General features: G+C 41.4%; 2 protein-coding genes across 2 annotated transcripts; one reads left to right on the top strand and one right to left on the bottom strand.

Annotated features, from left to right (window-relative positions):
- Positions 1-1,249: 1,249 nt before the first annotated feature.
- On the top strand, positions 1,250-10,272 carry suz12b (SUZ12 polycomb repressive complex 2 subunit b). Its single transcript, XM_083909273.1, has 17 exons — positions 1,250-1,309; positions 1,566-1,710; positions 2,612-2,658; positions 3,489-3,553; positions 3,645-3,713; positions 3,839-3,888; positions 4,130-4,215; positions 4,315-4,546; positions 4,667-4,772; positions 4,867-4,972; positions 5,295-5,472; positions 5,554-5,642; positions 5,947-6,090; positions 7,181-7,338; positions 7,732-7,930; positions 8,784-8,863; positions 8,959-10,272. Exons 1-17 carry the CDS (start codon positions 1,295-1,297, stop codon positions 9,269-9,271), a joined length of 2,082 nt encoding a protein of 693 aa, XP_083765399.1. The 5' UTR covers positions 1,250-1,294; the 3' UTR covers positions 9,272-10,272.
- Positions 10,273-20,334: 10,062 nt separating this feature from the next.
- tefm (transcription elongation factor, mitochondrial) lies at positions 20,335-23,107 on the bottom strand (the record flags this gene model as incomplete). The annotated part of the gene is made up of 5 exons (XM_083909413.1): positions 22,987-23,107; positions 21,307-21,782; positions 20,960-21,109; positions 20,700-20,878; positions 20,335-20,599 (listed from the first exon to the last, which is right to left on the bottom strand). Exons 1-5 carry the CDS (start codon positions 23,027-23,029, stop codon positions 20,335-20,337), a joined length of 1,113 nt encoding a protein of 370 aa, XP_083765539.1. The 5' UTR covers positions 23,030-23,107.
- Positions 23,108-24,117: the final 1,010 nt, after the last annotated feature.

Below are 24,117 nucleotides of genomic sequence, written 5' to 3'. Positions count from 1 at the left end.
TACACATATGTATACATTAGTTATGAAGCTGCTTTTGTTGTTGTTTTCATATGTGTGTATTTATATATATATACATATGTATACATTAGATTATGAAGCTACTTTTGTTGTTGTTTTCATAGATATGTGAATATATATACATATGTATACATTAGACTATGAAGCTACTTTTGTTGTTTTCATAGATATGTGAATATATATATATACATATTTATACATTAGGTTATGAAGCTGCTTTTGTTGTTTTCATACATATATATATATATATATATATATATATATATATATATATATATATATATATATATATATATATATATATATATATATATATATATATATATATATATATATATATATATATATATATATATATATATATGTACACTGCAATTTTACTTAATAACATATCCCAATACAATACTTACTCATTAGTATTAATTGAACTGGACTAAAGATGGAATCATAACCTAAAAGGCTACTGTCACTGTCAGCAGAGAGTAAATACAAAATCAAAATACTTTATCAATTAGATGTCATTCAACAGTGTTTATTAAATACATTCAGATAAAAATGAGACAGAGCAGACATTGAATGTTGCCTTTTTATTTAATGTCATGTGTTTCTGCTGTAGGGACATACAAGGACAATAAAACAATTATGACTTTTATTAGAATCGCTGCCACTCGTTCTTGTTTTTCCTCTATATACATTAGACATTTGTCCCTGACATCGTGTCCTGAAAAAGCTTAACTTTGTCCTCGATCACTTCTTATTTCCTCCTCTTGTTTAAATCGCTTCATCTGTTCTCGGTTTCCTCCGGTGCCCGCGTGTGCGCGTGCATCCAGATTAACGGGATTATTACACACGCTCGTTTATCATCAGACGCGAACGCTGATAAATAAACTCGATTTCCCGCAAAAATCGCAGAAAGCGAGAGCGGGTTGTGTGTCATCTCCGGGGAGCGACGGCCAATCGCGGCGCCGCGTTCTGCCAGCGCGTCTGCCATTGGCTGACAACCGACTCCTGCTCTGTTGTTCAGTACGAAATTGAAGGGGAACCACACCGACAATAAATGATAATCCAGATTCGTGACAATTTGCTCAAAAATAGCCCGAACCGTCTCTGACGGCAATCGATAGCCGCGGTTTGTTTTCGAGGAAAACCATGCTAGCGCTGCAAGCTAGCTAGCTAACTCTTGAGCGTCTCTCGCCGCCGCCTCCTCTTCATCTTCATGGGTTTCTGCTGTTGAGTCTGCCAGGCTGGTGCTGAAGGCAGCGAGGCTAACTAATTAATGCCATCAGCCAGGGTGGGTTGCCTTTACTTACGCCCGATATTCTCCATATGTCGACGCTATGATTTTATTTATTGTTGGCGAAAACAAAAACAAACAAAAAACACCGGGTACTGGGTATTCTACGCCGAAATGCCACGGGAGCTAGCCTTGTGCTTCTAGCCGCCTAGCTCGCCAGCTAACGCGAGTGCATGCTAAGCTAACTTGTTCTGTCACCGGTGGGTTTTGTGTTATAAGTCGGGCGTTAACGCGTGTTGCCGTGTTGTCGCAGAGCTCAGGTCATATTATGAGCGGGGCGAGCTGCAAAGCCAACGGCGCCGTGTATCCCGCTTCGTCGGCGATGATGAACTCTGTGAAGAAGCCCAAGATGGAGCAGATCCAGGCCGACCGTGAGCTCTTCCTACAGGCCTTTGAAAGTAAGAGTTCACCCCCGTCGTCACTTTATCACACAGCTTTTTTAGTACTGAGCATTCACTGTGCGACAGGATTAGACCGCTGTACACATGGACACAGTGTGAGAATAAGGTAAATAAAGACAAAAACAAGCAACACATTGAAGGACAAAACTATATAAAATTAAAAAATATATTGTTAGGTAAAGGGAATTAAATGAACACGTGGAAAGGAGTCTTCAAGTAAATCACTGACATCCATAACATTGAAAAGATTGTTTTTCGTTTGTCTGTGTTTTTGGGAGCGTGAGAAGAAAATCATTTAGATATTCAGTTCACTGATTTGTTAGTTATTTGTGACTTGCAGGCCTCTTGACTTTGGGGACTTTGCCCTTGATATTGTTTATTATAGCCTAACATCTCCAATCTAATCCAAATGTATTCCTATAGTACATATACAAATTATAGAGTTGACCAAAGTATACATTGCTTAAATACATAAAAACATGATGTGAAACAATGTAAACTTAAAGCAGTTTATAACACAGAAACAGGGTCAATACATAGTCAGAAGCGTATTCAGCCACTTATTATAAAGTAATAAAATTAAAATAGTTCACTAACGTATTGTTCATTATCTGTTCACATTAGTCCTGCAGTAGGGAAATGTACATTGTCACAGCAGCAGAGACAGTGATGATAAAGATAATGTATAATAAACATGCATTTCCAAGAAAGTACACTATAGAAAGTTTAAAAACAATGTCCATTATAGACAGTTTCCAGAGTATATACAGTATGGACTTGGTGGGTGTTTGCCACCTGTGTTTTGTGTCTTTGTTCTGATGTTTACGTAGAGAAATTGAAGTTTGTTAGATAGATGTCAAAATAAAATGCCTGCATAACACCTTTCCCCTTTGTTCAGAACCCACACAGATATACAGATTTCTCCGCACAAGGAACTTGATTGCAGTAAGTGATTAATTAAAAATTTGAATTATTACCCCGGCCAATTATCTAATTCTATTCAATTCAATTTCCATATCAATTTCCCTTGTTATGAATGCACTTTTCACAGAACCAATGATGCAAATTTTAAAACATTTGGATCTCTCTAGCTTGTTGTGTCACTAATAATATTAATGCTTACATTAAAAACAGCGTAGTTATTTAATATGACTACACCGTGCACTTGTAGGTGATATTTCAAACTCGAACCTGTTCAAGTTCAAAATATCAAGCCAACGTTTCCAGCAGAGGGCGCCGTGTGCGCAGCCTGGCCCTCTTTTCTCATCAGAAGAAGACGGCAGTGAAGTTATGTTGTTTTGCGGCACCAGTTGCGGACAAAAATAACAAACTGTCGTCCTTAGCGGCAATTTATGACACCAAAGAATCTGAATAAAAACGGTGTTTTCCAGTTCTACACCATAGATGACAAAATAATGAACAAATCTATGGACTTAGCAGTGCTTTAGAAGCATGTTTTAAAAGATCAATATAAGGAACACGCGTCTCTTGGTAAGTGTAGCTTAAACTGTAAAGGACACATGTATAAATATCTATAATATATGTCAGTTATGGTCTCAGGACAAAATAACTAGAAGTTGTTAGATTAGGATCCAGATCTTCATTCAGGAGAGTTGTTAACCTTGCAATTTAGAAGTGTATTGATATTAGAAACTGAGCAGCAGCCTTGGGCAGAGGCTGGCTCTTTCTGGTGGCTTTCTCTAGTTTCATTAATTTAGTCTGTGTCGTCTATGATTTGTTGATTTAATAATGACTTTTTCCCCTTTTACTTTCAGCCTATATTTTTGCACAGGACGCTCACCTTCATGTCTCACAGAAACAGTCGATCAAATGCCAGAAGGTAGGAAATCTGATGCATTTTTACTCGCGTACAAGTCGTATATCGCTTTTAAACGATTGAATTGATTTGAAACTTGTTGTTCCTTCCCCAGGAAAACATTCAAAGTTGATGATATGTTGCAGACTGTGGAGAAGATGAAGGGGGAGCAGGATTCTCCAAGGTAACGCAGTTATTGTTGGATGTATTCAAAGAATACAATACCAGAGAAACCTTAAAGACGCATAAGACATGTTCGTTAACACGTGGAGCGTCTGACTAAAGTTCACCCGTACGTTTCTGTTTCAGCTTGTCTTCACATTTACAGTTAACCTTCACTGGGTTCTTCCATAAGGATGGTAAGCAGGCTTTATTATTCTTCAGTAAGTGTTTGTGTAAAGGGAGACATCCACAAGTGCCCAGATAATTGTCTAACATTGTTTAATCAAGAGTTGGGAATGATGAGGCATTACTGCGTTGTTGTAAGTGCTATGTTGCTTTTACACAATGACAGTCAATGCTAAATTGAAAGTAAAGTATGATCCTCAGTAGCCATGTTGACAAAATGATTGATGCTGAACTCTCTTTGTTCCAATTCAGAAAAGCCATCTCAGGTTTCAGAAAATGAACAAAATTCTGTGTCCTTGGAGGTGCTACTTGTCAAAGTCTGCCATAAAAAACGCAAGGTAAAGAAAAAATTCCTATTGATCCAGACTCATTTCTCAGCAGGAAAACTTCAGTTTATTAACCAGTGACTGTGGTGGTTGTTGTTGTTTATATTTCAGGATGTCAGCTGCCCGATAAAGCAAGTGCCTACAGGTAAAAAGCAGGTGCCTTTGAATCCTGACAGTAACCAAACCAAGTCTGGCTCCTACCCGTCTTTATTGGTCTCCAGCAACGAGTTTGAGCCCAGCAACAGCCACATGGTGAAGTCCTATTCGCTCCTGTTCAGGGTATCGCGTACAGGGAGGAGGGAAACCAACGGCCTGGTCAACGGAGAAGCCAATGAAAACATTGGTGAGTTGTGGGAAGTTCACATTTAAAAGTGCATTTGCTGTGTTTAGAGTTTGTGTGTGAAGCAATCTGCTGGTTGTGACGAGCCAGGTTTTCTGTATCTTTGTTTTTTTTAATGCACAGATGTAACGGATACTCCGAGTAGAAAGAAGAGAACTTCATCCCATAGAGAGGACGGAGAGACCCTAGAGACGTTTGTTGCACAGATGACTGTCTTCGATAAGAATAGGTAATTGTTTTGCGATTCTTCAATCTAAGATTCTCTCGTTGCTCCTCCTTCGACTGTACCACTTATGGACTCTTACGGGATTTGTCTTTTGCAGAAGGTTGCAGCTGCTGGACGGGGAGTATGAGGTCTCGATGCAAGGGATGGAGGACAGTCCTGTGAGCAAGAAGCAGGCCACGTGGGAAACCATTCTCGACGGAAAGGTTAGACGTAGATGAATCGTTTGGTCCAGAAAAGGTTGATTAGTGTTTGTCAAACGTCTTGTTTTTGTCCACAAACCAAAAATGATTCAGTTTGAATGATTTCTTTGTTTATGTGGAGCAAAGAAACAGAAAATATTCACATTTAAGAAGCTAAAGCAATCAGAAATCTGGTTTTAATCATGAAAAAAAGCTTCAAATGCATGACCTCATTTGTCACACCCTGAGAATGTGAATTATTTATCAGATTTTTCACTTGATCTTTTTAAATCCTCTTTACACCACCACCGTTATCACTGACTTTTACTCTGGTACCGTCCTGCAGAGACTGCCACCGTTTGAGACCTTTTCTCAGGGACCCACACTGCAGTTCACGCTGCGTTGGACAGGTGATGCCAGCGGAAAGTCCACTGCCCCCGTTGCAAAACCCCTCGCTACCCGCAACTCCGACAGCTCCAGTCCCATGGAGACCCGGACCAGCAACCACAGAGCGATGCTCATGTGTAAGTCGTGGTGGGAACACTGCATGGATCAACTCCGCCAGATTGTTTCTCCTAAGGTAACTTTTTTTCTGTTCCCGTCAGCAGTGAAAGAGTCGGTGAGCACAGACATTCAGACGAGGAAAGAGCTGGTCCCGTGTGAGCCGCGGCAGAAGCTACGTATATTTTATCAGGTACTGTACGTTACAAGGAATACACAAGCCTGTGATGAGGTGGCTGAACAAACGTTTTCTTTCTTACATTTGTCTGTGAGAGGCATAATTGCACGCAGATACAAAACTGAGCAGCCTTGGCAGAGGTTTCCACTCCGACTGCTTTATCTAGTTTCAAGTGATTGGAATTGTTGTCATTTTTATTTTCCTGTCCGTTTAGTCAAGACTTTTATGAAGTAAATCTTAGCTTGAATAGCTTAGACTACTCGACCCATTGACGCTTGCTGAGCGTCCTGTTGTCTAATTTTGCTCCGTTCTCGCTCAGTTCCTCTACAACAACAACACACGGCAGCAGACGGAGGCGAGAGACGATCTCCACTGTCCCTGGTGCACGCTCAACTGCAGCAAACTCTACAGCCTCCTCAAACACCTCAAACTCTCCCACTCCCGCTTCATCTTCAGCTATGTGGTAAGGCACAGATTGTTTGTTTGTTTGTGTGCAGGGTATCCGCGGGGTCTTAAAGTCTTAAATCCAATAATTTGAATTTAAGGCCTTAAAATGTCTTAAATTCTCATAAACTCTTCTTAAAGAGGTCTTAAATACAGTTTTGAAAGCTCTTAAAAATCTATTTGCGTTATTTTTATATAAAACGTGTCGTGTTGAAATGTTTCTATTTTTGAGGATGCGATAACAGAACTACAACGCGGAGCTAAAGGAGGCCACCTGTGCTGCACGGTGAGAATTTATCGAGCACCACTAGCTGTGTCATACAGCTTAGCATAGCAGCAGAGAAAACTTAATGAAAGCCCACAGCTAAGCCCAATTGCAAGATTTGGTCCACTGTGGCTCCAATTTTCCTTCATGTCTTTTGTACGTTTTGGCCAGTATAGATTTGAAATGGGTCTTAAATTGTATTCATTATGGTCTTTAAAAAGTCTTAAATTTGACTTGTTGAAACCCGCAGAGACCCTGTGTGTGGGTTTGCCTTCAATCTGTGTTTTAATGTCGTCTAATATTTGCAAAACAGAGGTTTATATTGGACAATTTTCAGAGCTACGATAGGCTTTCAGCTACACGGTGTGTTTTTGGGAAGGCTGTATTTCAGTTTTTTTATTTATTCATTGAGCAGTTTGTTTTTACATTCATCTATTAATAAATTATTGTTTCCAGAGCTAATTATCTTCACATGTATGTTAGGTTTTCCTTGGACTTATACTCCCGTCCAGTCAGGATTGGAGCAAATCAATAATTTGGGTTCTGGGAATATAGATGGTTGTTGTGCAGGGTTTTCTGTGGATGATGATTAATAAGCTTCTCATGCAAAAATGTATACTGCATTGTTGAGGTCAAGTCATGTTTGGAGTGTCGGTAAATGAGTCTATTCTCAACTCTTGTGATTCCACTGACGGCGTCATCAGAGCAGCTTTTACTTCCCTTCCTGCACAGGCGCTTGCTGTTGTGTATGCTTTGAGAAATCACACATTTAACCTTGACATTTAGCTGCAGGAAGCTACAGCTTCACTTATCTTTTTTTCTTTTCTTTTTTGTTCCCCTGCAGCCTGACCCCAAAGGAGCAAGGATAGACGTGTCTATCAACGAGTGCTATGACGGCTCGTATGTCGGCAACCCTCAGGACATCCACAGCCAGCCAGGCTTCGCTTTCAGCCGCAACGGCCCGGTCAAGAGGACGGCTGTCACTCACATACTGGTTTGCAGGTGAGCTTATTACCGCTTTGTACAAGAGCGGTATTTATACTCAGTCACCACGTGTCAAAGAAGGTGATTAACTAGAATTAATTCTGTGAACTTAATGGTTTTGAAATACTGTTAAATACTTTTGTTGATGTTGGAAAGCAGATTTTATTTCACGAGTCATTGCTTCCTTTTCACCAAAAGTTGATTATTGTGCTGGGTGTTTGAGAGGGGACCCTTTTCACTGCTGTACCACCCAAAAGCATGCTAAGGGCTTAGCTGAAAAAGTAACTGTGGTAGTAATTGAAGTCGACGATGAGGAGGTTTTTGGACCAAACGACAAGTTTCAACGCACAGATTTGAAATTCCAGCGTACGTCGTATTTATGCAGAATGTATTTTCTACCCCTCCCGCCAGGCCTAAGAGGACCAAGCCAAGTCTGTCAGAGTTTTTGGAGTCTGAAGATGGCGAGCTGGAACAGCAGAGGACCTACGTCAGCGGACACAACCGCCTCTACTTTCACAGTGACAGCTGTATGCCTCTGCGGCCCCAGGAGATGGAAGAGGACAGCGAGGATGAGAGGGATCCCGATTGGCTCAGAGAGAAGACTGCGACGGTGAGAAGCCGTGACTTAACTTGTGTGTTATTCCAACTGTTGATGGTAACAAGAAAACCTGGTCATGATTAGTACCAAGCAAAATTATATCATGAAATGTGGATCGCCAGTGAGAATATAATTATAGTAGAAGAAGCTTATATGGACGGGATGGTCAAATAGAATCGAACTTTGTCCCCCAAGGTGGAAATTGTCCTCCGCTCACCAACATAACATGGTAATAAAAACAAGAGATGGAAATAAATGATTATACAGACGTAAAGTGTTTATAATAACATTAACCTCTTCTTCCCTGACTCTCTTTTTGGAGTCCATGCTCGAAAATGACATGCCCAAACTAAATAGAGTAAATCTCTGCAGTTACAAGCTTAATGTGGATTATCTTGGTATCAAAATAAAGATAACACTTGTGAGATTCCACCAGAGGTGTAAGTTTCAGTGTAGATGCCACTGTGTCAGAGTAAATGCACATGGAACACAGCATAAATTAAGGATTTTTTTATCCCTCGCCTAAAGAAATATTGCATTTTAAAGTAAATATCACCTTTAAAAACACTTGGAGGTCATGTAACATGTGGACATGAGCTGTGCGAAGTCTGATGCTGCTGAAGTGAAGCAGAGTAAAATGACAGAGGTTTTAGTAAAGAGATGTCTAGGCGTTTGGCACCATCTGTGCCATTTGAGATTTACCAAGTTATTAAAACCCATTTAATTTTATTATACATGTCACTATTGGTCTGAAAATAACTTGTTTTGAAGAAAATAATAAATGAGAAAACTCTCTCGTATCCTTTCGCTGCGTTCATATCCCGTCACACTTTAATGTAATATGCTGTTGTTTTTGTGCTTGCAGCAACTAGATGAGTTCACGGATGTCAATGAAGGGGAGAAAGAGGTGATGAAGCTGTGGAATCTCCATGTGATGAAGAACGGGTATGTTGTGTAGTTAAACATTATTGGATACTGGATGTTTTGCCTTAAAAGTTGAATCTTAAGTTCCTTTTTATACTTTTTAAATGCCCTTGCAGTTTTATAGCAGACAACCAGATGAATCAGGCCATCATGCTTTTCGTGGAGAACAGTGGCGCTTACATCGCCCGCCGCAACCTCTGCCGCAACTTCCTGCTCCACCTGGTCAGCATGCACGACTTCAACCTGGTGAACACGTCTACCATCGACCGCGCCATGGTCCGCCTGCGGCAGATCCGGGAGGAGCTGCCGGACACCGAGGGCGAGCAGCTGGACCCGAGTTTGGCGTCGGCGGGAGCCTGCAACGGTAACGCCGTCGCCTCCAGCGCGGTAAAGCTGGGCAAGAGGACAAAAAGCGCGCTAACGGACTGATGCAGGCTGGACGGGAGGACGGACGGACGGATGGAACAATGATTTGTCATGTTTTTGTTTCGTTTTGTTTGGTTTATTTCTTCTACAATGAACTTTACCAACCCTTTGGTGCTTAGTTAGGCGGGAGAACTGGTCGACATCACAGTAACTAGTACAAAAAGCCTGTAAAGCTTGTGTTAGGGGCCCCCAGATTGACTGCGGGTGTTGCCGGTAGGTTGCTATGACAGTAGCGTTATAGTGTGCGCTTGGATCCTGGACAACAGGTGAAAATTCAGATTTTTGGATCCAGGCTAAATTCCTACTTTATAACTTTTAGCCTCCATTGATAAAAAGCTGAATTGAAGCCAGGGATTTTTTTTTTTCCTCTTTTCGTATGACTTAACTGAAACAACCAGCAGCACATCACCACGCGTGGGTGTAGAGTGCACAGCACTGAAGATACACAAGTTTTGACAGTTTTCTGACGAAACTGGTGACGATGCAAAGAACACGCGTCGAGAGAGTCCAACGTCCGTGTGATCACATCAAATGTTTTCGCCGTGTCCCAATCCAATAATTAACAGATTGCCGTTCATCTCTCAAAAGCAATATGCTGCTTATGGGATGGTTGGTTTTCAGGTCCAGATCAGTTGTCTGTTAGATGCATTTGATGCCAAAGGGGGAATATTTTCACCAGTCGTAGTTCTGTGTATTTTTATTTTTATTTTTTTTTAGTATCTTTTCCTTTTTGTTCATTCCATAATCAGTTTGTTTTTTAAAAAAGCGGTGGTTTTGTTTTGTAGTGTGCACATAAATAGATGATCGTCACCACATACTTATTTCATCAAGACTTCCCTTGTGGACAACCAAATTACCACAAACATTTATTTTTTTTCCGCTCTCTGCGTCGTCATAGACGGTTTCTGTGTTTATCTGGAAGAGGGAGACCTAATCGCCATTATTGTCAAGACGCCCTGTTTAAAAATCGTGAACTGTACACTCTCTGGCTAAGGGGATTTTTTATATTTAAAGAAATAAAATACAACTGACCTTATTTATGGCTGATTTTGGAAATTAGCCATAATTAAGCTCTTTCTGTCGAGGCCTGTGCCTTGTTTATAATAACAATGTCTGAATAATGTATTTCCCAGTAGGATAAAACTTTTACATTCACCTGCCACTTGAGATATTTGCATTAACAGGTAATAAACAGCCAATCTCACGGCAGCATCTTAATGCATGTAGACAAAGTGAAGATAAACCAAGCATCATAATGGGGAAGAAAGGTGATTTTAATCAATCTGAATGTGACAGGGATGTTGGAGTCAGACAAGCTAGTCTTTCGTCGAGTATTTCAGAAAAGATCCAGTGAGTGACACTTATTTGGGGGAAAAAACCCACATCAATGCTGTTACTACCCTTGAAGCCTAAATGTCTAACTTTTTTTGATTTTTCCTACTTTAAGTTTACTCAAACAAATCCCTTCTAAACTAGTAAATATCCATTTAGAATCTCATTGGGGAAACCAATCAAAAAACTATGCATATGACATATGACCACCACCTAAAGCCACAGCTGCCCTAAATTAACAAAATAATTTGAATACACTAGTGTGTGTAGAAGAATTTCTTTAACCGAAATTATTTTTACTGCTTATTAGCAATGAATTTTCAAAATGTACTGGTTTTACAAAACAAACATAGTAAAGCACATTATTTCATGATTAAGATGTAAAATTATAGTTATTAATACGGTCCAGTCCAGTGAGCCGGCTCAAATTTGGGTATAAAAAGGTGAATTCAGTTTATTTGGCAAATTAAAAAAAATAATAGTTTTTAATTTCATACTTTTTTTTTTTTTTAAGAGAGAGCATCTTTGTTGTTTGTCCGTCTGTAGACGATCTTTGGCTAGGCGAAAACCTCGCGCATGTTTTTTTTTTACGTCACGTCATTTTCAAAAGTGTCTCGCGCTGTTTTTGAACGCATTTTGTCCACATTTCTCCACTTTCTGGTTTTATTTTCAGCTTCGTCTGACAAAAACAATTATGACGTAGCCGTTCGAGTTGGTGTAAAGTTAAACAAACGGCTTAGTTTAGCTAGTTAGCTTGGCTAACTTTGTTTTGCTAATGGATGTAACGCTTCGCACGCGCTAACTTTTAACTTTTTCCGGTGTTGGTGATTGAGAGTTAGCATCTTTTTTATTTTAACCATGCGAAACAAACTCAAGCGTAACACAAACCAAGCACAAATCACCGAAGTGACACCGTTAGCCGTTAGCTTCGCTGCTACCGAAAGAAACGCTCAACCGCTTCAAGAGGACCAGGAGGAGAAGTCTCGCTGCATACAGGACGTTAAACTCGCACCCGTTTTCCTCCGCGCATCTCGGCGGAGAAAGAGCAAAGTCGGCGGCGATGTTGAGCTCCATCGGCCCGAAGAGAAGCTGCACAAACCACCGCTGGCTCACCGTTCTAACGCGGGTCTGTCAACTGATAAAGAGGAGATCGTTCGGTTTCCAGGGACCAGACCGTTGTCACCTTCATCTCTGCGAAGATGTCTGGACGAAATTCAGACAACAAATCCAACATTTCCGGTCCAAACTGTGTTCAGCACTTTGCAGAAGAAAACTAGTGAAACACTGCACCGTGTTGGATCCACAGGTGAGCTTCAATCTATCTGACGGGGAATGTTTAACGCCCTCCTTACAAAGGCTTTACGGTAAAAAAAAAAAAGTCTGCGATCAAGTCTGCGGCAAGGTGATGTGTGAGGACGTCCGGTTTTCAAAATAAAACGCTGATCTCTGCATTAGAAAAATAATGAAAATCATCCATAGCTATATTTTAGAGACGTAATAAGTGGACGTTGAGCAGAAATTAAGAATAATATTGAAAAAGTTGTGTTCAGGACATTGATGTCTACTAGTGCACTGGATATCAGACTTTTTTACTGTACAGTGTCATAGAAATTTCAAGTTAAAAGTCCCATATTTGTACCTTTTTAAGCGTAAAATGATTAACTAGATTGACTAGGTTGCGTTCAGGACATCTATGACGACTAGCATACTGTAAATCAGACATTTTTCCTGGCCAGAACTTGGAAATGTTTGTTTTTATTACATCTCAAAGTTGATAATTTTTTTCCATTAAAAGATGCGAATGTGAGACTTTCAACTCGAAATATGTCGAAAACTGTACTGTGAAAATGTCACCCATCTGTCTTACTATTGTTCAATCACGTGTCACAATATTACCAAGGCCTTAAGTGACTTATAGTGAAGTGTCTCTCATTGTACTTAACTGGAGTTTCACATTTTCTGGAAATGTTTGGAGAGAAAACAGTATTGAAGGTTCATTCATTCATGCATTTCACATTAAAAGTGTTCTCTCCTCTATTCAAAACAGAAAACTCCCTGCGTCCAAGCTCCTCGCTGAGCCGCTTGAAAGAGAAGAGGAAACGAGGAGATGAAATCTCCGAGAGCGAGTCCAAGCGTCTGAGATGTGGACTCACGGAGTTATCACATCCAAGCGTCCAGGAAAGTGATGCCCTCCCTGTGAAGACAGGAAGTGTGGCAGGCCTGATGAACAACTCATCTATGATCCAAGACGGAGGTAAACCTCAGAGGACTAATACTAGGATTTTCTTTTTGCTCTTTTAATAATAACAGAAATTAATCTTTCTTTCTTTTTGCCTAGAAGCTAGTTTTGAAGATGTTCTCTGGACAGACAAGTACAGTCCTCAGTGTTCCAGTGACGTCATTGGCAACCACGGCTCTGTTAATAAACTGCACAGGTATTTTTTTAGCTCCTAATCCTTTCACTGACACGTTGGACTTGAATTCACTGAATGTTTTTTTGTCTGAAATTCAGCTGGTTGAAGAAATGGAAACGGAGAGCTGACTGTGAGGAGAGGAGTAAAATGAAGGAAGAAAGCAGCATGGGTATGCACATTACTGATCATCTCATATCTCTACTTTGTAAATATTTGTCACGCATTGATCTATTTCTGTGCACTGACCGTCCCTCTGTGCAGACTCGTGGGACTGTGGAGATTTTCGAGGCGAGGCTGGTTCAGAGGACGCCCGAGACGAACCGCTGTGCAACACCATGCTCATAACGGGACCTCCAGGTGTGGGGAAGACTGCGTCTGTGTACGCCTGCGCTCAGGAGCTCAGCTTCAAGGTTAGAAGGGTTGGATTAAAGCGGAACTAGACAGAAGTTCCAATTAACGCTGTTTTTTTAGTGTGTATCTGCGTCATTACCTTGTTTAAGAAGCCCTGAAGGTTCTAAACAAACAGTTCAGCCACTGCTGAGAACGCTGTGTTTTATTGTAATCTCGGGCTCAGTGAGATCTCTGAAAAAACCTGGTCCGGTTACGTAAACAGCGGTTCTCCTGAACAGCAGATCCTCCTGCTCCGGGCACTAGTCCGGGCACGTCCGGTTGCGTACATTGAACCGCAGAAGAAGAATAACGGGCGGCGTGGAGTCGTGACGAAGCTATTTACTAAACACTGTTAAAACAATGTTTTGATAATGACTAGCAGTGCATCCACCGTTCCAGAGGGCGGAGCTGTGCTTCTGAGAGCGGATGTGCTGAATATGTCACTGTCTGACTCTGACTCTGTCTTCTGGGTGAGAGAGTTGAGTCTGAAATATCACGGCTGGCGAACAGCGTCAGAAAAGAGGATTTCTATTGGCTCGTTTACAGCAACTAGGAGGTTTTTGAGCATAAAAACAAGTTAATGTATGTAAGTAGACCTCCATAACTAACATATATGTGCAACAGGACCACTCTATGGGAGCTTTAAATAAATAATAATGATACTGTGAACCTCAACGTGTTCCCTTTTTCCACTCCAAAGGTGTTTGAGGTGAACTGCTCCTCACAACGCAATGGCCGCCACGTTCTGGCTCAGCTGAAGGAGGCCACTCAGTCCTACTTAGTGGAGACGTCGGGCAACGACCTGCTGAAGCCGACGTACCTCAACAACTACAGCAGCTGCAGCGCTAAATCTGAGACGTTACCTGGTAAGAGATGACAATATCATACAAATACTAGTTAGTTAGTGAGTTAGCGTACAGGGTTCGTACAGTCATGAAAAACCTGGAAAACTAAATGTCCTGTAAAGTTTTGGAAAAGTCATGGAAATATTGCATGGATAATATTTTGGATGCGTTAAAACATAAATAAAATGATGTAATGTGCGATTAAAATTTGAATTGACGCGGAAACAAGCAGATCACTGGGCGACCCTCCAGTCCTCACATGGATATTGAGCTCTATTCAACGACAAAATGCCAGGAAAGTGTAGTTTGAACGAGTGTGATGTGATTTAACTGCATCAATGCAAATAAGGCGTATGGAGACGATCGTTCAGTCGTGGCGTGTGGGTTTCGCCGGCTAACACACGAAAGCTAACGGAGAAGCTAAAAACACAAGGCAACACACTTCCGGGGGCGCCTACAGGGGACGATAATAAAAAGGAGACGCCTACAGGGGACAATAATTCACATGCAAACGATGCCACACAGTGGCTGCAAGTGTGTACTGCAGGCGTGAACCAAAACGTGAACAACAAAAAAGCCCTTTAAACTTTGGCTACTGAAAGACGCAAAGACCACGGACGTGCAAAACGCAAACAAACTGCATATGTTTTTTTATTTGATGAAAGTCTTAACAAAGATTTGCAGTCAAAACAAACGGACATTCATGTAAGACTGTGAGATGGCACCGATTTTCGGTCTTGTCTTGGAAAGTCAATGAAAAGGTTATGAAGTCATTGAAAACTATTGCTACAAAAGTGTACGAACCCTGAGCTAATGTTCAAGAGGTTTTATTGGGCTTCATTTTTTAAAAACAGGAAAACCAGCGGCGCCTAAACACGTCGGCTCAAAAAAGAGGGCGGCACAGAGTCTCGGTCGCTCCAATCGTAAAGGAAAAGCTAAACCAGCCACAGTCACTCTGGCCGACTACTTTAAGATGAAGGCCAGAGCGGATCGGTTACATTCTGGTGGACTGTCGCCATTTAAGAAGCCAGATGTGAAGGATTTGGACGGCTCATCGCCCGACTGTGATCGACCAGCGTCCTCGAGCAAAAAGTCGGCCACGTCGCTCATTCTCTTTGAAGAGGTAAACAGTCCCACTCTGAAATGCCTCTAATAACCCCTGAATAAAGCTGATGTGTTTGCATGCGTCTGCTCCCGCAGGTCGACGTCATATTTGACGACGACGTCGGTTTCCTCGCAGCCGTCAAGACCTTCATGGCAACGACGAAAAGACCCGTCGTTCTCACCACCAACGGTAAAAAAATCACTCACTGTTAACTTTGACGAAAACTGATCTAAAGACGAGCAGTGACGGGGAAAAAATAATAATAAATGTCATCTCATTAGATCCGTTGTTCAGAGAGAGATTTAGCTGCAGCGTGGAGGAAATCGTCTTCACGGCACCACGAGCGGTAAGTCAAATCTCTCCATCTCTACGTTCTTGTACAGAAAATCGTCGTTTTTTGACAGAGTTTAGTGTAAATATACTCTCCAGGTGAACGTCTGCACCTACCTGCGGCTGCTGTGTCTGGCTGAGAATGTGCAGCTGGACTCGGGCGACGTTCGAAGCCTCCTGAGACAAACCTGTGGAGACGTGAGGCGCTGCCTGCTGCAGCTGCAGCTCTGGGTGCACAGCGGAGGAGGAGGACGACTGAGTAAGTCACTCCAGATACGTATGGTTTGGAAAATGACTGTCGTTACTGATATCATCTTGCAGTTATATTCTCAAGTAGTAGATTAGGTATCAAATTGTGGAAAATGTTGTCTTCTTTTGTCCACAAACCAAAAATGAGGTCCAGAGAGAAGCAAAGAGGAACCTTTTTTAGTAGCCAATTACTTAACCTCTTCTTAACGGTTGACCCCGGTACCGAAACTCAACTAAAAGCTCATATAAAGCATTCTTATGTTCACGAAACACAGTTAAAACACCGACAGATTAAACCAGCAGGAGCGGGAAAAAAACGTTATAGTGCACACATTGAAAAGTGGCACCGGAGTGTGATTATGTAAACAACACACCGCACAGGGAGCATCGATTTACAGCGAGTTATCATATTTTTTATTTTTTTTCAAAACAAGTTCTTTTTAGACCAGTAGTGACATGTTAATAAAATTAAATGGGTTTTAATGATTTGGTACCTAAGAAATCTCAAATGGCACAGATGATGCCAAGCTGTGCCAAAAGTGAGAACGCCCAGACATCTCTTCACTAAAACCTCTGTCATTTCACTCTGCTTCACTTCAGCAGCATCAGACTTTGCACAGCTCATGTCCACATGTTGTTGCATGACCTCCATGTGTTTTTAAGCTCCTACTGCATATTTTAAAGGTGATATTTGCTTTAAAATGCAATATTCTTTTAGGCGAGAGTAAAATAATCCTTGATTTATGCTGTGTTCCATGTGCATTTACTCGGACACAGTGACATCTACAGTGAAACTTACACCTCTGGTGGAATCTCACAAGTGTTATCTTTATTTTGATACCAAGATAATTCACATGGAGCTTGTAACTGCAGAGATTTACTCTATTTAGTTTGGGCATGTCATTTTCGAGCAGGGACTCCAGGGAAGAAGAGGTTAATGGAACCCTTTTATATACATTGATTTCGTTACTAAGACAGAACTGCATGGGAATGTGTCTTTAAGTGTTGTTCAAAGTGTAATTATCGTTCTTTTTGGAGATCATTTAGATGCAGATCTTCCTCAGAGTGACTCGAGCTGCACTGCCAGCATGCTCGGTCTCCAAACTGCGACTCAAAAACAACTGCTCAGCCTTCTTAAGGCAAGTATGCGCACGTCTATATAAGCTTTTACACTTTTCTCCAAAGAAAAATGTCACTATAATATGTCTTTTTTTAATTCTTCAGTGTCAGCACTGGTCTGAAACAAACATGAAGAAACTGCTGAGACCGTTGACTCAGAGCTGGAGAGGAGGTGAACCTCTTCTCTACAACAACATAGAACTCCTCATATCCGAAGCTGCCTCGGTCCAGGACCTGGACGCGGCGACACCTTCAGACGCCGATCGTGTCGTCACTTTAAAGACATCGGCGACGTCTGCGAAGAACATCGGCAGACTCAGTCGAAGGAAGCGCATCACCAAAGTGTGCGACTCCGCATCGTTTACTTTATCTACTGTGACTCACAGCTGCCAAAGGACCTCGTTATTACTGAACTGGAGTCGCTCAGGAATCCACAGATTAAGAGATAAGAGCCAACAGATATCGTTCGGAGCGGAAAGTGACTGCTTGGTCGCCGTGAGCGACTTCTTTGACCTCATGTCGTACCTGGACGTAGCAGCGACCGCTGCGGCAGGCTCACGCACACCCGAGGCGTCTGTCTGGACAGGAGCCAAGATGGTGGACGGACTGTTGGATGAGATGAATGAGGAGGAGGAGGAGGTGGAGAAAGACAACACCTGGAGACAGGAAAGACTGTTGGACATGAAGGCTGCTGCTGAGGCCTTGGGGTTCCACAGATGCTGGCGGCGAACGTCGCAGGCGTGGAGCGAAGCCCGGAAACACAGACGAGACGTGGAGGACGAGACGTGGACGAAGCTGCTGGAGAGACTGGCGTTCAATCCTCCTCCTCCTCCTCCTTCTCCCTCCTCTGAGAGACAGAGCCTCAGATTTAGGTTTCAACCTCCATGTGAACCAAGGTGAGAGAGTTTCCATTGACATTTCAGTTTGTAACAAGACTGATATTGGTTTTATGACCTGTTCACGTTTAATAGTACCTTTTTTTAAAGTGTAGACCATATTTAAAGTGCAAATAGTCATATCCATTTTGCCAGATGAGGACAATATACTGAATAACCACAAGGGGGTGGCAAAAACAACTCATTTTGAATATGATATGGTGTGAATATCATGGGTGACGCATCTTACTTGATTTATAACACCAGTTAGTAGAATTAATAGTCTCTATTGTTAGTCTTAGGTCTTCCTCAGTGGTAGATGATGTCAATTTTGTAAATTAGGTTACCATTTAGAGGACAAAAAAGAGTGGACACCAATGTGAACGACAGCTAGTATCGTCCAATCGTTGCCTGGTTGCAGGTGACGTCTGCAAACTTCTAGTTGCAAAAGCCTAACATGACGCTGAAGGCTTCAAAACAGGAGTCATTTGGATGCTTTATTTTAATAAACCTACTGTATTGTGTACATGCTTTTTCTGGACCGAATGACTAAGTAAACAAAGCTCCTCTCCTTTTTTTAGCGCGTCCCAGAGGAGATCCGAGCTGAGTAGGAAGGTGCTCGGCAGTAAATCGTTCAGCCTGCTGGGGAACAGACGAGCCGTCTGCGTCGACTACCTGCCCGCTCTACGCTTCATCTGTCGCACTCGGAGAGCTCAGCAACAGAGAGAGGAGCCACTCAGGTGAGCCAGGCATCATCACACTGACTTTACATTAGTCCTTTGAGTCAGCGGCCAAAGAATTGGATTGTAATATATGTACTTCAGGCAAGAGTCTTGCATTATTGAGACTTTAGAGCAGCCTGAATAGACAAACCTCAGTCATTTTTACACACCAGACCTTTAAGGAGGTCTACAGTGAGAGTGGAAGACGATGGTGCCTCCTTTAGGTTTATGTTATCAGACCCAAGACTTCACTGTCAATCATTTTACCTCAGTGGGACCATTTCCTGTCATATAACATATCCAAATGAAAGTTTGTCCCCCATCACAGGTGTCTGAACTACCTGAAGAGCTTAAATGTTGGCCTGTCAAAGTCAACCATTCAGCTCCTGGCAGAGGAGTTCTCTCACAGATGAAAATGGGAAAGTTTTTTTTTTTTACTGTGCATTTGTTCCGTTTGACTGAATAATGTGTCTAAAAATTTGAGAATGAGATCTGAAATCCTGTTTTATTTATGTCCTACTGTGACCACAAAGAGTAAATAAAATATAATATTTTTGTAAATTAGCTTCAGTCCATCCATCTTTTATCGCTTTATCGTCCACACGAGGGTCGCGGGGGTGAGCTGTGCCAATCTCAGCTGACATAGGGCGATAGGCGGGGTCACATCAAGAACTAGAGGGGTGATAGTCAACGACTACTAGTCCATGCGCCCACATTTTTATGCCAATTTTAAAGCAAAATTTGCATAGGCAATGAAGGCCACTTTGGACATGTGGTGTGCAGCGGTGACCTTGGAAATAGGTCGAGGTCACCGATCTTCAAACTTGTTCAAGATACTTGTAAGAGGCATCCACAGTGCCAGTTTGGCAGCAATACAATAAATATTTGTCAAGTTATCGCGTTGACAAGGTTGAAAAGTGCCGGTTTTTGGCTATTTATCAAGTTTCAAGTGCAGCTTTGACCTTGAAAAGTAGGTCAAGGTCACCCATCTTCGAACTTATTCAAGATACTTGTAAGAGGCATCCACAGTGCCAGCTTGGCAGCAATACAATAAATATTTGTCAAGTTATCGCGTTGACGAGGGTGAAAAGTGCCGGTTTTTGGCTATTTTCCAAGTTTCAAGTGCAGCTGTGACCTTGAAAAGTAGGTCAAGGTCACCCATCTTCGAACTTATTCAAGATACTTGTATGAGGCATGGACAGTGCCAGTTTGACATCAATATGTCGAATATTTGTCAAGTTATCGCGTTGACAAGCTCGTGAAGTGCCGTTTACACATTTCTCACATTTCCCCGCAAAAAAAAAAACTTAAAAATTCACGAAAAATTCAAAAAAAGGTTTTTGGACAAAACGAAAAAAAACGCGTGGAGATATTCACCCACTAAACAATCCTGCAAAACGTGAAGGACGTACGCGCACAGGAAGGTATTCATTTCAGGACGGACGGTGCGAACGCTATAAAAATAACATTATGTTTTCTTATATATTTTTTTTATTGTTAAAAGTTATTGTATACAGTCCAACAAACCAATCACTCGGCACTATACGTTTGTGCAAATGTCCAAACTAAGATTAAAAGCAGAAATAATACAGTCCTGCCCCACGTCCTGGAAAAACACAGCATTAGTTTCATGTAACCATAGAAATACTCTTTGAGAGGGTACGGTGCATCGGCCCCGGCGGCCGCTAACTCGACGATTCGCCGAGCAGCTCGTAAAACGCTACGGCCTGCAGCAGCGCGTCGCAGAGTTCCTCTCCTCCTCTTTTGCTCCCCATCTGGAAATAGTTCCTGTACCTGACCAGCAGCTCCTCGGGGAAGTTGATCCTGGGCAGCTTCTGCGTCACCGACTCCGTCATCAGGTGCCGCACGGTCTGCGCGCCGCTGGTCCGAGACTCGCCCACCATGAGTCCAAAGTGACGGCCCACGGCTGTCCGCATCATGTTCAAAACTCTGCAAAGGAAGAGGGAGAGAGAGGGAAAACCCACTGTAAATACCTTTTTTAATTGACTTTAAAAACAAAAGTTGATGTGTTGTGTACACGTCTTCGCACCTGGGTGGAATGTTGGACGCCGGCTCCGAGTATTTTGGCTCCAGCAGAGCGAACAACATGGCCTCCACTGTCCTCATGTGCGCCATGACGGGGAACAGAGAGGTGTTCTGGACCGTAATAGAAGATTTCTCTATGATGTAGAAGTCGGCAGACGGGAGGACCGACACGGCGGCCGAGACCTGTTGTCAAGGAGAGAAGTTTGGATGTTGCTTTTAGATTCTGAACAGGAAGTCCCTCCCAAATGTCTCCAACATACTCACGTCGTGCAAGTAAGCAGAGGCCATGTATGTCCCGTTCAAGAAATTAGGACATTCCACATGTCGCCAATCGAGTACGGTCATCCCGCGGTCCACGTGAGCCCAGGCTATTTTGTTTGTCCCACAAACTACTGACACTATGGAATTGATCTCCTGAGCAAATACATGTGGTAAAAGTTAGTTTTCCTGCTTTTGTTGTTTTGCTCAAGTTTATGTTAAACAGCAAAAATGATGTAGTTAAAATATATTGCTGGAGTTCAGCTAAATTCAGCTTTGGTGACGTTATTAATTATAAACCTGAGGTTGAAAACAAACATCAAAATTCTGCGTTCACAGGAGCAGAAGTTTACCTCGAGCCAGGACCTGTCGATCTCTGGCCTGATGAACTTTGCCAGCTGAATCCTCACTTTCTTCTCCTTCTTCACCGGGTTAAGGATGGCGTTGAAGACGATGACGGCACTTTTGTGCTTCAACAGCGGCACGTTCACCACACTTTCCAGGGTTTTAAAGGGTCCGTTTTTAGTCCTGTACTCCACTATGTTGACCGACTTTCGGCCTCGGAGGAGCTTGACGCCGGCCAGGTCCGACATGGAGTCGTTGTTGAGCCGCTGGAGGATGGCGTCTCGTTGCTCGGAGGTGTAGCAGGCGTCCAGGGGCCGGTCCACGTCTTCCTTGCAGGGCTCAGACGCCGCGGACAGGGTGGTGTTCAGGGTCTCGAAGCCAGCTATGGGAACCCGGCTTCTCCAGCAGCACGTGCACTGGAGGTATCGCAGCTCCAGCTCAGGGAGGGAGCCATGCTTAGGGCGAAGGAACAGACTAGACTGACCTGAAGGAGAGGTAAAGGAGCATTTTCATTTTCAATTATATGTCAATTTTATGAAGTCTGGGAACCGGATAAGACATTTGTAGGACTGGGCTACAGCTTGAAGAAGTGGCTAGTAGAATAGAATAGAATAGAATAGAATGCCTTTATTGTCATTATACAAGTTGTACAACGAGATTTACTTGACTTCACCTTGAAAGTGCATACAGCTAACAACGAAGAACAATAACAACAACAACAACAACAACCACCAGAGTATGGGTCAAGGACATTAAAAAGAAAAAGTGACCCTAGTTAACGTGAGGTGGGTTTTCAGTTGCAGCGTACTACATTAAAAGGATATACAGCCATCAAATTCTTATTGCACAGTATGAAATAGCAGGTCTGTAGCAGGGTTTAAATATAAAAAGTGCATTTCTATGAGACGTGACCCATAGCAGGGTATAAAAAATAATAAATAAGACTATTTCCACAGTATGAAATGTATTTTTTTTTTTTTTTTTTAACAGTATATGAAATATAGAAATATAAATATCACAGTGTGAGATATGATTTTAGCAGCATATAGAATATAAATATCACAGAGTGAAATGTAATGTTGCAGTATATAAAAATAGAAATATAAACATTTACACAGTATGAAAGTGATTTTAGCAGGGTACCATTTAAAAATATAGATATTGCACAGTTTGGAATGTAATTTAAGCAGGATAGAAATCTGTATATACAATATAAGTAGTGCACAGTATATAAGTATTGCATAGTGTGGAGTAAATTATTAAATAAATAAATAAGCATTAAACAAATAGTAAGTGTATGATGTGTATATAATCAAAATATATATAATCTTTTTTATTATCAAATAATGTGGCTTTTTTTGCTTACTTGTATAACAATTGTATTTACTGAAGTTATATACAAGGTTAAAATAAGCACAATAACACACGAATGGCACAATTAGTCGATTAATCGAGTATTAAGTATCACAAAACAGGAAACTATGATGTTCTCAAATGTCCCGTTTTTGTCCAAGAACTAAAATGATTAAGTTTTAATTATTTCTTTCTAATATAGAGAGAAAGAACCATTCTGATTTACGAAGCTGAAGCGTCTTAAAACTTAGCTTAGCTTCGCGCTCTCTGTCCCTGCATGGAAATATATTATGCAAACATATTAAAAAAAACGTTTCACTGAGGGAAAAACTTACTTCTCTGAGTGACCGATGACAAAAACCGCCTGGCGACCCACATAATCTTTACAGAAAATACTCGATAGTTTGCGCTACAACAACAATAACAACATTGTGCCGATTTAACATTGCCCTCCGGTTGATGTCCGGCGCTTTTCAATAGACCGATGTGGCACAACAACGCCACTTCGATTGGTTCCGGGGGTGGGTTTTGCCGACGTAAAAGAAGCACACTGCCATCTAGTGTTTATCTATGAGCACAGCATATGTGTAGGACATTTAAATTATTAAATTAAGTGTTCTTTAAACTCTTTTTATTATTATATAATTATAATATATATAGTATACGACATTATTGTATGTCCAATAATAATAATTAAAATATATAATTCACAAATTCCAGGGACAGGTTTCCAAAATAAATAATTTTATTCAGCCATGTTACAGTTTTCAATAGCTATGTTTTGATTTTGTGATTTTGGATTTATTCTTTTTTTTTTTGTAATTTTAGAAACAATTTGTACATCCCATGTGTAATGTTTATATAACGGATGCCAATTATCTTCTAAAAATCACCTTTATCTAAATGTAGCCCAAACAAAATGGATAGAAAAACTTACTAATTATGAACAAATGATGTGTATCATCAGATGATATATACTAGAGCTGTCAATTATTATCTCGATTAATCGATGAATCGTTCAGTCCATAAAATGTCAGAAAATGTTAAAAAACGTTGATCAGTGTTTGTCAAAGCTGGAAATGATGATGTTCTCCAATGTCTTGTTTTGTCCACAAACCAAAATGATTCAGTTTTAATGATTTATTTGTTACGTGGAGCAAAGAAACCAAGAAAATATTCACATTTAAGAAGCTGAAACAATCAGAAATCTTGTTTTAATCATGAAAAAAGCTTCAAAGCGATTATCGATGATCAAAATAGTTGGCGATTAATGTAGTAATCGATTAATAATCGAATCATGGATTAATCGCTTCAGCTCTAATATATACACATGTACTGTGGAGAAGAGATATGGGTTAAATCAGCACCCATACTAGTCTCTCACGCACACGGTGACGTCCGTTTCACTTCCTTTCTGTGTTATTTGTGGACCTCAGCGTTTGTGCGCGAGAACAATAACCTGCAGT

The sequence above is a fragment of the Microchirus variegatus genome, assembly GCF_963457635.1.
Source record: "Microchirus variegatus genome assembly, chromosome: 23".
NCBI classification, from domain to species: Eukaryota; Metazoa; Chordata; class Actinopteri; order Pleuronectiformes; family Soleidae; genus Microchirus; species Microchirus variegatus.
This window is presented reverse-complemented; position numbering and strand designations above follow the sequence as displayed.